Raw genomic sequence first — 13,280 nt, forward strand, 5'->3', positions numbered from 1 at the left:
ACGTACGTGACCGCCGGTGTTTCTGTTGCCCTAACCCTCCGGGGTCTGTCTTACAACGCCCATCAGCAGCTTGCTTCGTATTTTCAAGCGACGGCTGAAGCTCCGAAGTTCCTGGAATTATAGTGTAAATTGCGTTGTCCATTTTGTTTTGTTTTGGCTTTCAGGGGTGCTACAGTAGAGGCGTAGCACTCTATGAGTGCTCCTCCATGAGGAGGTGTTCAACTGTCCAGTTCTACAGCACTCGAAAAAAAATTTGTCGAAGTGAAATCTGATTCACTGTCGTTACAGTATTACATGCTCAATTGGAAACGGTGTGTGTAGTACACCTGCTTTCAGATACATGTTTCCTGCGGACTGAGTTAAAACATTGCAGTGCCCTTTGTTAGTTGACTTGCTATGCCTGTGAACTCTGCACATACATAACTTTTGTGCCGTGGAACGAATGTAGACTGCTCCTTCCAGGTGGTTTTTATTGAAATCACAGCTTGAATTTTATTTTTTTACTTTATATGTTCAGGGATGGAATTGAAAAGCTTCTGGAGGTTTTAATGGAGTGACTCACATGCTGTGGTCTACAGACCAAACTAGGGCCCTGGTAAGTGGTTTTGCAGGTCTTAACTGGGCCCTGTGGTCAAAGAGACCTTGTTTGGTGACATCTTTCTGGTTTTAGCAAGGACTCAAGCCTTTCCTCTGTTGCATAGTGAAGGAATTAACCTGGCTTGGTAGTGGTTCTTTCATCCAAACTGTTCAGAAGCAGTTCATGTAGGATGTGGTCTTAGCAAGTCCATTAGTTTTAAAAAGATGATGCATTAAATATAGTTCATAAATGCACTAACTGAAGCACTCATTTGGTCTTGTGATCCTTCTTGTTAAATTCTAGATTCTACATTTTGCATTATATATGCTAGTGAAAGATACAGAACTTGGAAAGCTAGGTTTATTTTACTAGCAATTAGCAGGATTATCTGAATCCCGCTATGTATGTTAGGATACAAGTGTGGGAACAACATGAAGCATAGCTTCTGAAGTATATATAAACTGGAATATCAATTCTTGTCGTACACATTTTAAGAATGCTTGATCGTGTGCTTTGGTGAAGTAAGAATTCATCTTTGGATTGCTGCATCAAAAACTTCTAGATGATGTGAGCAAGATGTGCATATAGGGTCCAGGAGAGTATACTGGTAAAGATGTGTATGATCCATCTGTAGTGGTACATAAGTCTGCATGAACAAAAGTATTAGCCCAGCAGGGCGGTTAAGAATGAGACATTGACCGACCAGAAGATGCACTTTTGTGGACAGCTCTCTCTCTGCATTGTAAATGGAATCAGTTGAATGGCACATGAAATGCTTACCAGTCAGTCAGGTAATGGACATTCTCAACATACAGAGAAGTACCACATTGCTTAGTCATGCAGGTTCCTTCTCTGTTGGCATGGGTTTTGATAGTCATGAAGTGTTACTTCCACTTCTACTGCTTCTCTAGTCTCCTTAACCATGAGCAGGTGTTTTTCATGAAGGAATAATTAATGGAAAGTGGTACACATAGCTGTACCTGAAGCAGGTTACACTTAACTGCAGGCTCTCACTGCTGGATTATATGCTGTATTATTTCATATGCATTTAAATTTGCCTGCTATTTTGCAGTGTCTCTACGCCTAGATAAGAGAATTACAAGTGCTATGGAAAAGAACTGGGTTTTTCTTTTGATATTTTCCGGGTTGCTTTCTTAATTAGTTTCAGATTTTGCTCTGTAAGAGTTGTCAGTACTTAAAATAGTAATATTGGTTAATAACTGTAGAAGCTACTTAACAGGAGTTGAGTGCGAGGTCGGTACCTACAGAGCGGTTCTCTGAGTGACAGTACCCTTTCCTGATGAAAGCATGCTGCTGCTGTCATAGAGAAAACAGTAAGGATACTTGAAGGCAATAGTTTGTGGTCTATATCAGCATTTCTTCTTCTTCCCTGTTGCCACTCTCTTGAGAGACACTGCTAATGAAGACAGAAGAATGGTCTCAATTCCTAAAAGTTTGAGAAACACTGGCTAAAGTTTAAAACAATTATCTAAAGTCGTGGTGTGCTGTATTATAAAGAAGTAACTGGTAGGTTCATACCTATTGTACTGGTGAAAGAATTTTTTTTTGCTGTTATTTACATTTATGTTGGGGAAAAAATGAGAAGTTTTTGGTTTTATGTATTTTTACGTCAGTTTTTTAACATAAAAAGTAGCATCTCATATTCAGTTTAATGACTTAATAGGTCATTGGAATGTGCATTTTATTTGGTGGATAGACGATTTCTTAGTGCCTGGTGTTTCAGCTGTCCAGCTGGACTCTTCCTTTCAGATTGAATAGGTTACAAGAAAATGCTTTCTCGTATTTGTATCACAGTACTCTGAAAAATGTTTATTTCTAAGTTAGAGATTTCAGACGGTTACAGATACTGCAAAACAACTTTTTATGCACCCACTGCTGCTTCTGCTCCTGGGAAGATAGGTTGTTTTGAGGTTTCACTGCCTCACAGAGATACTTACAATCTCTCTTAAGAAGATTATCTCAATAGAGAGAATGTGTGGCTCTCCCAGCTCCTTGTGAATGTCACAATCTTCATTAGGCTGAAAAACTAAAAAAGAGCTGCAGGATGCTTTCAGAGAGCCTAAGGGATACATGCACGATTGGTTAATGTGCATGTATGTATAATTTGAGGAACAATACATTTACTACTGAGTACTATAATATATAGTATCGTAAATTATTTTGATAACGCTGAATTCAACTCCCATACCCAGTGTTTATGTATTTAGAAACTGTGTATTAATCACACCTTAAATTATGCAGTAACTATTTTTAATTTGCTTTGAAAGGGGGACATAAAAAAGGTATGATGTCTGTGAGAATGACATATCACTTAAATTGAGTTTGGTAGTATTTACTGTATTTTCAGTCTAGAAAGCTGAAAATTCCTGCATCAAATAGACTGCTTAAGATATGTAAATGCAGGCCATCTTAGTTTCAGTGAATGTTAGTACACATCACCTGAACTCTCTTGATTCTTTAGCTTTCTCCTGTGTTGATGAGTGAGGGTCATGAATATATGCTGGAGCCCAGCAAAGGCCGGGTCCTGAAAAATGTTCAGTTCATATTCTGGATTTACTAAAAATCTTGGTCTGAAACTTAAATTTCAGTCTAAATTAATAGTGTATTTGAAAATAATGTTTTTGTCTCAGAACATTCTAGGCATGTATTACTTTTATAAGAATTGATGTCTGTGCTATAAATTGGTTTTCCTTATTAAATATAATGTGTTGTCAGTTCAATGCATGACAGTTGTGATATAAGCAAGGATTGTTTGTCAAAAAAAAAAAGCTGAATTAGGAGTGAACCTTGAAAGCAGTTAATTTTTTTAAAAAGTTTATTTATATTCTGATAGATTTCAGTCTGATTGTGTCACTTACTTGACCTGTGAGGGTTTATTTCCAGGTCTAATCACTGGAGCTAGAACAGGGGTTTTGATGTATGGTTATGCAGAAACATATTTGGACCCTTACATTTCTGAGAGAAGTAAATATTATGCACATGCAGTAACTACTGTTGGTGTTCTCAACCAATAAATGAAACCTGGCAGAGATTCATTCCTTAGAGGACTGCATACATGCCAAGTTTGAACTTAAAACGGAAGTTTGAGTTATTAGATTGCACAAGTGCTTGCAAATATTTCCTGAACTATGACGTTTTATCATCATTATAACAATGTAAACATCTGAAAGGATTTTCAATTTTCTTATATTCACTTAGTACTTTTGTGTTGGGAAACACATTTCAACTCAAAACAAACGTGTGTGTTTAAAAACAGATGTCTAAAATTATGCTGTTCTACAATCCCAATTACTGTTGAGTGAAGGTTGATGACTTGTCAGTGGATGATGTGGTAGAGTTTTAGGCTAGTCCTAATTGATGTCTCATAAGTATCAACAGAAAATCTAAGCCATTTCTTTAAAATGAATGTTCTTGAAGGAGCACAACATCACATAGGTTGGCAGGGACTTGCAGATGAGTCTAGCTTGACCTCTTGCTCAAAGCAGGTCTGGTTAGAGGAGGTTCTTTAGGGCCTTGTCCAGTTGTGTGGTGACTGTCTACTGGGATGGCAACTTCACAACTTCTCTGAACCTCCGTTGCAGTGTTTGACCGTCCTTGTTCTAAATATGTGAAATATATATTGTGTTGAAGCAAGTTTTGCCTTGTTCCTGCTTGTATGTGTTAATACTTGTCCTTTTACTGGACAAGTAAAAGGGAAGAGTAAAAGGCTCCTACCTTACATTACTCTTGCCTCTCTTACAAGTAAAAGGCTCTTACCTCTGGGAAGAGCCTGGCTCTGCCCCCCTGCCCTGTCAGGTGGTTGCAGACAGTGGTGAGGTCCCTCGGTGCAGGCTGAGAGGTCTGACAGGTGCAGCCTCTCCTCACACGTTGTGTGTTCGAGCCCTGATCGTCTTGGTCGCCGCTGCTGGGCTTGCCCCAGTTTGTCAGTCTGTCCTGTACCAGGGAGTCCCAGACTGGGCCCAGTATCCAGGTGTGGTCTCCCAGAGTGCTGAACAGGGGGAAGGATCGCTGCCCTGGACCTGCTGGCTGTACTTGCTAATGCAGCCTAGGATGCGTTGGCCTTTTTTGCTGAAGGGCATGCTCTTGACCCCTGTTCAACTTCTTGTCCGTAAGGTACTTTAAACATTGTATTTTAGGGTATTAAAGTGAGGTTAAAGTTACTTTTTTATACTCTTGTTTTAGGGGTTTAGTACTCTTGAATGTCATGAAGCAACTAAAGAATTGATAAAGATTTTTGTATTACAGACCAGAGCTTATATTAAAGGAGTTGGATCTTATGAAAACATGAATTTTAGTACGTAAGTAGGGATATTTAGGAATGCAAGTGTTTGGGTTCAATATTTGAATAAACTTTGAGAGGTACTTTGAATTTATAATTTTGAACTACTGGAAAGACTCCCTACGTTAGCCCGGTGATGGAGGGGATCCAGTGGTGAGCAGTGCTACTGAAGTACAAAGTGCTTTTTGTAGTGTCTTATCCCTTGATCGCGTACATCGTGTGCATGCCAAGCCCTCCCCCATTCAGATCGATGATCTCCCACCCTCAGCAATACCCTTTATTTTGTTGCCAAAGGCTGTCTTGGAGTTAGAACTTCAGTGACTTTACTTTCTGTTATTGCTTTTTGTTCTCTGTAAGGTTTAAGAAGTGTTTGGTTAGGCTGTGATGTGTTCATTTTAAGTTGACTGAAGTCAGCTTGGACTTGAAGTCAACAAGTGAATGTATGGATCCTTTAGTATGGAAGCTTCTTATAAAAGTTAGCTATTTCGCTTTAGCTAGTGTAATGTTTGTAGCAAGTAGGTAAGTTTCCATGGCTAGTTGTACCTGTGTTCCCCTTCCCTTCCTCCCCACTTCCCCTTTCTCTAACCCCAGGGCTACAGTGCTGGAGGCTCCCAGCCAGCTTCTCTCTGGTGTTTGTAAATGAAAACTAGAAAACCAGATCGAGAGGATGGTAGTATGTGGGTTTGGCTAGGAAACAGGTTAATTCTTACTGGCTCAGGAAGCCTTGCTCTTCTACAGATGGTCTCTGAAACATCTGATGAAATTCCAGAAGGGAATTTCTAGAAGAGTGGATAGGGAGCAAAGAATAAGATTCAGAAAATTCCAGGTTTTTTCTTCTTGTGCAAAAGTAGTAGGTATGAGTTGAACACATACTGTCTTACTGGGCAGAATGTGTCTTGCCTAGCAAAGATGTACTGGGGGCAGATCAGTTGATTTCAACTTAAGTTAAAAGTGCCAAGAGTCTGAATTCCTTAATATCAAGCTGGAGTGGGTATAGTAGCCAAAGACTTGACATAAGCTTTCTCTGGAGACGATTTCTCTGGTTTGATCCTATGAGACTGGAAGTATAGAGAATCAAGCCTTTCTTCCTCCACCTCTGTAGCTCTCAAGCATTTTTAAAATTCGGAGGAGTATTTTAGTGTTGTCAGGATTAAGGTGTCAGACTGGAGAAATGAGTTCTAAGCAGATTTTGAATAAATTTCTTGCTGAAACTATTTCAAGATGAAGGCTTTCATAGTTATATTAACCTGTTGAAAAAATTGCCTGTTTTGAGATGCATGCAAATAGCCATCAGAGAAATGTTGTCACCCTTGGGAAATTTTAAACATAAATATTTACAAGGTATTCTCATAGTTCAGAGTTACAATTAAGAAAAATACTTTTGTTGCAGCTTTAGGTGTTAGTCGGCAATGGTAGATTAAAAGCATCTTCTATTTGAAATCTTAAGTTCTTTAAAATGTTCCATTGTGATTTGCTGCTGGATTATGTTGCAGATTTTTTAGGAGTCTTTCTGTTTTTATGAAAACAAAATTACTTTTCTCCTCAATTTACTTCAGTTTTGCGCTTTCTGACATCCTTTGACATCTGTGGTCTAGTTTAGTATGCTTTATCTAAATCATAAGCAGTTAAAAGGATTACATAGATGCTACTCTTATTAGTGTTCTTAATAAGGTCTTTGACAAATAAGAATGTCTAATGTGCAATGTAAGGAAGATGTGACTTCTAGCAGTTGTATAACTAACGGTTCAACACGTGTTGCGTAGCAAAATTTGTGCTACTTGCCTCTCTTTGCTCTGACAAAACTCTTCACCTGAGGTGTTCTGTGTTCTGCTTCGGTTAGAAGTGTAGGTGATAACCTCGGCAGAAGTTGCGAAGAGAGCTGGAGCCATACCAAAATGTTCTTGTACGTCTTTTCCTCGGTTTCGCAGTTGTGATCCATAGCCTGATTTGCAGAGACGTGGGCTCCCGTGCAAGGCAGGGGCAGCTCTTCCCGGGGCAGCGACCGTTCTCGGGACGTGGCCGGTGTCCCTGTTTCCATCCGCCGTGGGCTCTGCCTTGAGTCCCATCAGCGTGCTGGAGAGAGCTGGGGTGCAGAGCGGCTCAGGCAGCTCCCCAGGGCTAATTCCTGCTGTAGTTCTTACAGATCCGTCCCTGACTATGTTCTTGCGGGGATGTGCTTCTGTCAGTTCTCCTTTGTGGTTTTCTTCAGCTTGGAGTAGTGTCTCAGGCAAATTGCTTTTTCTGACTGTGTCAGGAGACTCCTTAGGAACGTGTCGCAAGGAATCTGGGAGTTTCTTTTCTCCCTCTGTTGCAGGCTTTGGAAACTCTGGTAGGGAGGAATGGCTCATGATGTGAGAAGATGGCAAGTGAAACCTATCTCCCTTTGAGTGGGGTTGACAATACAAGGCAGGCTTTTCCTACCTGCTGGATTGGTGACTCTCAAACCAAATTTCCAGGTAAGAAATTATTCCTGCTTCTCACTTAAATCAGCCTTAGGTAGGGTAAAAGGAGAGAAACAAAACTCAGTTTAGGCTACATGTTGAATGTAGCAGCTGATGGGGGACAGTAAACATGTATGATTGAAAAAAATTTTTGCTGTTCTGGATAATGTCTGGAGAAGTGTGTGACAAAAAGTAGAATCTGATCTGAACTGCACAATTAATTGGGAATAGCATGTAATTCATTTCACCATAGTGCTTCTGGAAACGGCAGGGAAGGGAAAATTTGGTACGTATAGCTGTGTATATCAAGTACTGCGGAAGAGAGACAATAAGTGTTTATGCTCATGGTGTTACAGGTCTTACACACCATTGTGAGGTTTGTGATAAACACAAGTAGAAAAACCAGTGATGTCGGTCCCCTTAAATGCAATGTAAGAAGCTTGGAAGCCCACTCCTGTTACCTGCAGCTCTTGTAAAATAGTTAATCATTTTCTGTGGCCTTTTTAGGTCCGTAGGCTGATTGTTCTTGGATTTCTTCATGAAAGTACTGATATTCACAGGAGCATCTGTGGATGGCTGGTGAAGTTTGTGGGGTGCTTTCTTTTTCTTTTTTTTTCTTGGCACCTGAAGTATAACTAGTTAATGCTGATGACAGTATTTTGATGATAGGGTACTGTAAGTCAGAAAGGAACTGCTGTTCAAAACGTTTTAGACCCTCAGTGCAGAGTTTCACGTGATGTGGTCAATACTTAGTATTTCTTCCAATATTTTTGCCAGGCAAGAAGCATTTCTGTTTTATGGTTAGGTGAAACTGAGCCATATGGGATTTGAAATGTGAAGTCTGAAAAAAACTTCCTGATTCTCAATTCTTTGCTTTAGTGCTGCTGTTAACCTCTGGAGTATTGATTTGTAGCTTCAAAATAATATGAAGCCATCTTTGAGAATGTAGGAAGTCTATAGTAATAATTAGGATTGGGGGGAGATCATAAACCAGTCTGACCTTTGTAATTTCTATGAATGTGTCTAATTCTAATTCAACTGTGATTTAGAAAAAAAGATTGATCTTTTAACAATAGTTTTTGCTGTGTGCTATCTGATACATTCCTTGGAAGTAGTTAGATGCCTTTTTTGAAAGCAGTTACAGTGGAAATGTATGTACTAGGGCTAACGCTTTTGTTTTAAACAGTATTAAGCTTCTAATTTAAACTGATGCAGAAAAACAATGTAATAAGTTCTGCTGGAGTATAACTAGGATGATATTTTTACTTTTACTTCATTTTAATTTTCTTATGTAAGAATTTTTTTTGACTCAAACTGGGAGTGAAACCTTGTTTTTCTAGTAGGTTATATAAACATTTGAGCCTTAGTTTGTCCTAAAATACACTCTCATTAAATTTTTGCCATAAACTTTGTTAGCTTGCAAATTATCTAAAGTTTTGACAGGTAAGGATTTCTTTGTTTTTCTTCTATGAAAATACTATTTCAGTGTGGTTTTCTCTACTTTTCCCTCTCCCCTCACAAAATCAGCCACATCTATGTCTTTTCAGTAATGCAGTTTGGTTTCTAGTGCAAGTGATGCTGCATTAATTTGTTTTATATTAGATTAAAAGACCGGGACATGAGTGAGTACGAGATGTATAGTGGCTAATACAATATTGGAAAGCTGCTGTTGGAAATAATGAGTATTGAGATGTGAAAATAAAGTGTAATATGCTGAATGAGAATTGCAAGGCCTTGTCTTAGGATTGTGATCTATTGAGATACATGCAGAACACTGGTGGCACCTTGTGTGCAAAGTGTATTTGAATATGGAGGTGCAAAAAGTGGGTGTTTGACTGTGAGAGCAGTATTTGTGGACTACCTGTTCCCTGTGTCCTCTCAGACAGAAGCAATGGGCAAGGTGGAATTACCCGCGGTCAGAATCCAGCTCATGGACTGCCACTTGTATCGCTCTTTTGACATCAAAAGGCTTGATTTTATTCAAGCTTTCAGTGATTTGTCTAGTTTAAAAGCAAAACAAAACCTGCCTTACAGGAAGCGGTTTGCATCTGTGGAATTTGACTTTGCATTGCGTAAAGATTATAGATCTTGGGCTGCTTAATTTTTTTTTCTGCAACATTTTGTATGATTAACCCAAGACAGCACTAAAAATCAGGTTTAGCTGTGGTCTGTTTTAAGTGGAATAGTTTTAATGGTAAATGTTTGAAACTTGTTCTGTAAGTATATACACATCAGCTGATAGGTGGCTTTCATATAGTATTCCCTAAAGAATTTTGTCTTTCAGTAATAAGATAATCTCAAGGTTCTGAATATGGGGGAAGCTTCATTGTATATATGAAAGCTCTTGTACATGGAGGTACTGAAATACTGGTTATCTTTCACATCCTGCTCTTGAAGCATGTTTCATTTGATGAGACAGGGAATTTTTAGTTGGATTATTGTTGTTGCTCTGCAGTGAATCTTCTGTGTTCTGAAGCCATCGTTAATTTTAGCACTTGAAAAAATTAATGCTAATTTACTATTAATGTAATCAATCTCCCTGAAATAAGTCCTACTGTTCTAACTCAATATCCACAAAGTTGAGCATCATTTAATTACACTTACTTTTCAAAGGTGTTTCAGGTGTCCCAGTGTGTAAAAATACCCAATCGCTTTGAAAGCTTCTCCTTGAAAATTATATTCACAATAAAATTGCATAGGAACTTGATTTAAGACTAGATGACACTTTTGGGGAGAAAGTGTTAACCACAACCTTAGTGGTAAATAAGTTTTCAAACCTTTAACATAGGTTGTTCATAGAACATCTTTAAACGCCAGTTTGGTTCATGTAGTAACTTCTTTGCAGCTCCGCTGAGGACTTAAAACTCTAATTTAGCAATTACAGAGGATAACAAAGCAGGATACTGGAAAGGAACTAGTCTAATTGATATCCAGTGTTAAAGCTATGTGTGTATACATTTACATGTATATGTGCAAAGTGTTGTATAGGCTGCAGAAAGGCAGGTGTAGTTGGCATGAGAGCATTTTTTGCTATCAACTCATGGTTTTTGGTATTAGCCTTCCCTGCAGAACACTATTTGAAAAAACCCTGAAATGTTCAGATAGTTTGTATTACTGCATCTGCCTCCCTGACCTCATGGAAATAGGTTATGTTAGAAAACATCCTCTGTTGTATCTGGGACAATATTGTGATACACTGCTACTTTGATATTTTCATGAACGTCACTAAAGTCACACCTGACTTTAGTCAGGCACACCTCTCTTAATGCTTGTCTTGAGACAGACTGGACAATAGATGGTTATAAAAAGTAATTAACAGGTGTCTTGAGTTTAACAAAGTAAAATGGGTGGGGGGAAGATGATATTTGCTTGGGGAAAACAAATGACTTGGCTAAAAAAATGTATTTTTTTGGGAAGAAATCAGTAGCAAAAACTAAGTATGATGTAGAAATTACCACAACTTCATTCTGGGTAAGGGATCCTTTTCTGAAAAGGAGTGTGTGTGGTTTGTGTTTTTTTTTGTTTGTGCTTTGTTGTTGTTGGGGTGTTGGGGTTTTTTTGGGAAACCTGTTATATGTGGGTAATGGCTGTTTTTTTTAAGGGTAATGTCAACTGTGGAATCTGTTCATTTACCCAACCGAAATGAGCAGTCTGAGGATTTTGCGTTCATTCTTGTCATCTTTTGATTCTGGGCATGTTGGTTTTCATGTTCTTTTTCTTAAAACTGGGAAACTTTCTGTTTTGCAGTTGGTGTAATCAGATGTCCTATATGCCGCCAAGAATGCAGACAGATAGATCTGGTGGATAATTACTTTGTAAAAGACACGTCAGAAACACCAAGCAGCTCTGATGAGAAGTCAGAACAGGTATGGCACTTTCCTGCTTGCTGGAATTCACATGCTGTTTTTGTTTCTGTACATGTTAATGCTTTCCAGGAAGATGATAGTAACTGACTGTTTCCCTTTGCAGGTGTGTACAAGCTGTGAAGATAATGCTAGTGCTGTTGGATTTTGTGTAGAGTGTGGGGAATGGTTGTGCAAGACTTGCATAGAAGCTCATCAGCGAGTAAAATTTACTAAAGATCATATGATCAGAAAAAAAGAAGATGTATCTTCAGGTGAGTATTTGGATATCACTTAGTCCTGCCTGTAGTAAAAATGTTTTCTCTTTGGCACATGTAAAAAGAGAGTGGGAGGATTATTTAGGTAACAACCAGCTGTATGGCTTTCCCCAAAGATTTGCGAAAAGTTTAGTAAAAAGCTACCAGTGCAAAATTGGTAGCTCTAAAAATAGAGGAAAAACTAAATTTTAAACTACGATGGGTTATTTGCTAATACTTTGTACAGTTTGATGTCCAGTGTAAAAAATATCTTAAGTACAGAGGAAACAGAATGAGACTGCAGTCTTTGGAAAGGATTTAGATCCATTCTTAATAGTTCTTTTGTTTAGTAGAATAAGTCACTAAATGGAGGGGTTGAAATCTGGAGAGCACTGTCATATTGGTAATCTTATCCATTGGCCAAGGAAATTAAATTATACATTTTGCTGTACTTGGTTATAAGTATCTCTCCCAGTAGAGAAGTATATGCGGATAAGCTTATAGTCATATTCAGTATGATGTTACTGTGGTATTGATATTGCTGAGTAAATGCGGAATTTGAATTTACTTTAGGTTTAATATCTCTTTCAGCTAGCAAAATTTAATGTGCGAAGTGTGTGTACAGTTTGTTTAGACATGCAGCTTTATTAGAAGTTAATTCTTAAACTATCGTTTGACAGTATATTGTTTGTAACCTACTGAGGTAATGTGGAAAACACTCTGAAAACAGGTAAAAGGTAACCGGATTTTAGCTTGGAAGATGTTACTTATAAATGGGATAAAAGTTCTGATTTAAAGACCTGTGGGTTCTACACAATCTGGATGTATATGAAGACTGATCATATTGAGGAAGAGAGATCCTGACATTTTGCTCTCTCTCTATATTTAAAATAAATTATGATCTTCGTGATTGTTTCACTGTGCCATTTCAAAGGAGTAACACTGCTTTGCTTTCTGCCAACTCTCATCAAAATCAACAAAAAGTTTGTTATTGAGCTTAGTTCTTCTAGACAACAATCTTATTTCACTTGCTCTATCAAAGAAACTTCATTTTTGGAGAGGTTTCTCTGTATGTCTTAATGGCTATTGTTTAATAAGAAATAGTACCTATTTAAGTTTAAACGTATTAATCCTAGTAGATGAGAAACCTTTAAGGTGAAATCAAATTACAGGGCCCTACAAAGAATTACTAACGTTTTTCATTAGGAGTGCTGTATTGTGACTGTCAAGGTGATACTATAGCTCCACTTCCCCTTCAATAACCTGAGTGGGGAGGTGCCGAAAAATGGCTGGTCCAATAAAGTAAACTTTGTATTAGAAATTTAGGTTGGTGTTTATGGAGACAGAAGCCCAGGTGTAGTTGGTATGCTAGCATATGGCCTTCCTGTGACCTGATGTACAGCGATCCTTAGGAACTCTCTTGATTGTGGGGAATGACTGTTCATTATTTTCTCAGGGGAGCTTGTTCCCTTCTTTCTTGTTAGACTCTAAGATATGCCCTGGAGACTTTAAATTTCTATTAATGAGTGTCAGCTGTAGATTCATGAGCTCTCTTTCTTTACAATAACTTGCATGGTATAACAAGCTTCAGAAATGTTGGAGACTGAGGAAGACATTCACGTTTTAAACCTTACCTGCTGTATCTTCCAAAGGCCGCTTTCCTCTGTGCTAAGCTCAAAATATCTTTAGAAGATCATGCGGCACTTTTTAGTAAACTCGGAACTATTTTTTGACATTATCTGTTATTTGCTTAAGTGGAAAAGTTAAGCAGTTTAGCGGGGATTTAAGTAACTCTTAACATGGGCAATGTTTGCTTTGCATTTACCACTTCAGTTGCATGTGCCTTAATGAGGTTTATAAAGG

General features: G+C 38.3%; 1 protein-coding gene across 1 annotated transcript in view; it reads left to right on the forward strand.

The window, feature by feature from the left end:
• The first annotated feature begins 7,236 nt into the window (after window positions 1-7,236).
• TRIM33 (tripartite motif containing 33) overlaps window positions 7,237-13,280 on the forward strand; it is a 34,181-nt gene continuing 28,137 nt past the window's right edge. The window contains exons 1-3 of the mRNA XM_009272879.2: window positions 7,237-7,333; window positions 11,066-11,184; window positions 11,288-11,435. Of these exons, the coding sequence (XP_009271154.1) occupies window positions 7,237-7,333; window positions 11,066-11,184; window positions 11,288-11,435 (364 nt within the window). The remainder of the gene's footprint in view (window positions 7,334-11,065; window positions 11,185-11,287; window positions 11,436-13,280) is intronic.

This window comes from Aptenodytes forsteri, unplaced genomic scaffold (assembly GCF_000699145.1).
Source record: "Aptenodytes forsteri isolate BGI_AS27 unplaced genomic scaffold, ASM69914v1 Scaffold142, whole genome shotgun sequence".
Taxonomy (NCBI): Eukaryota; Metazoa; Chordata; class Aves; order Sphenisciformes; family Spheniscidae; genus Aptenodytes; species Aptenodytes forsteri.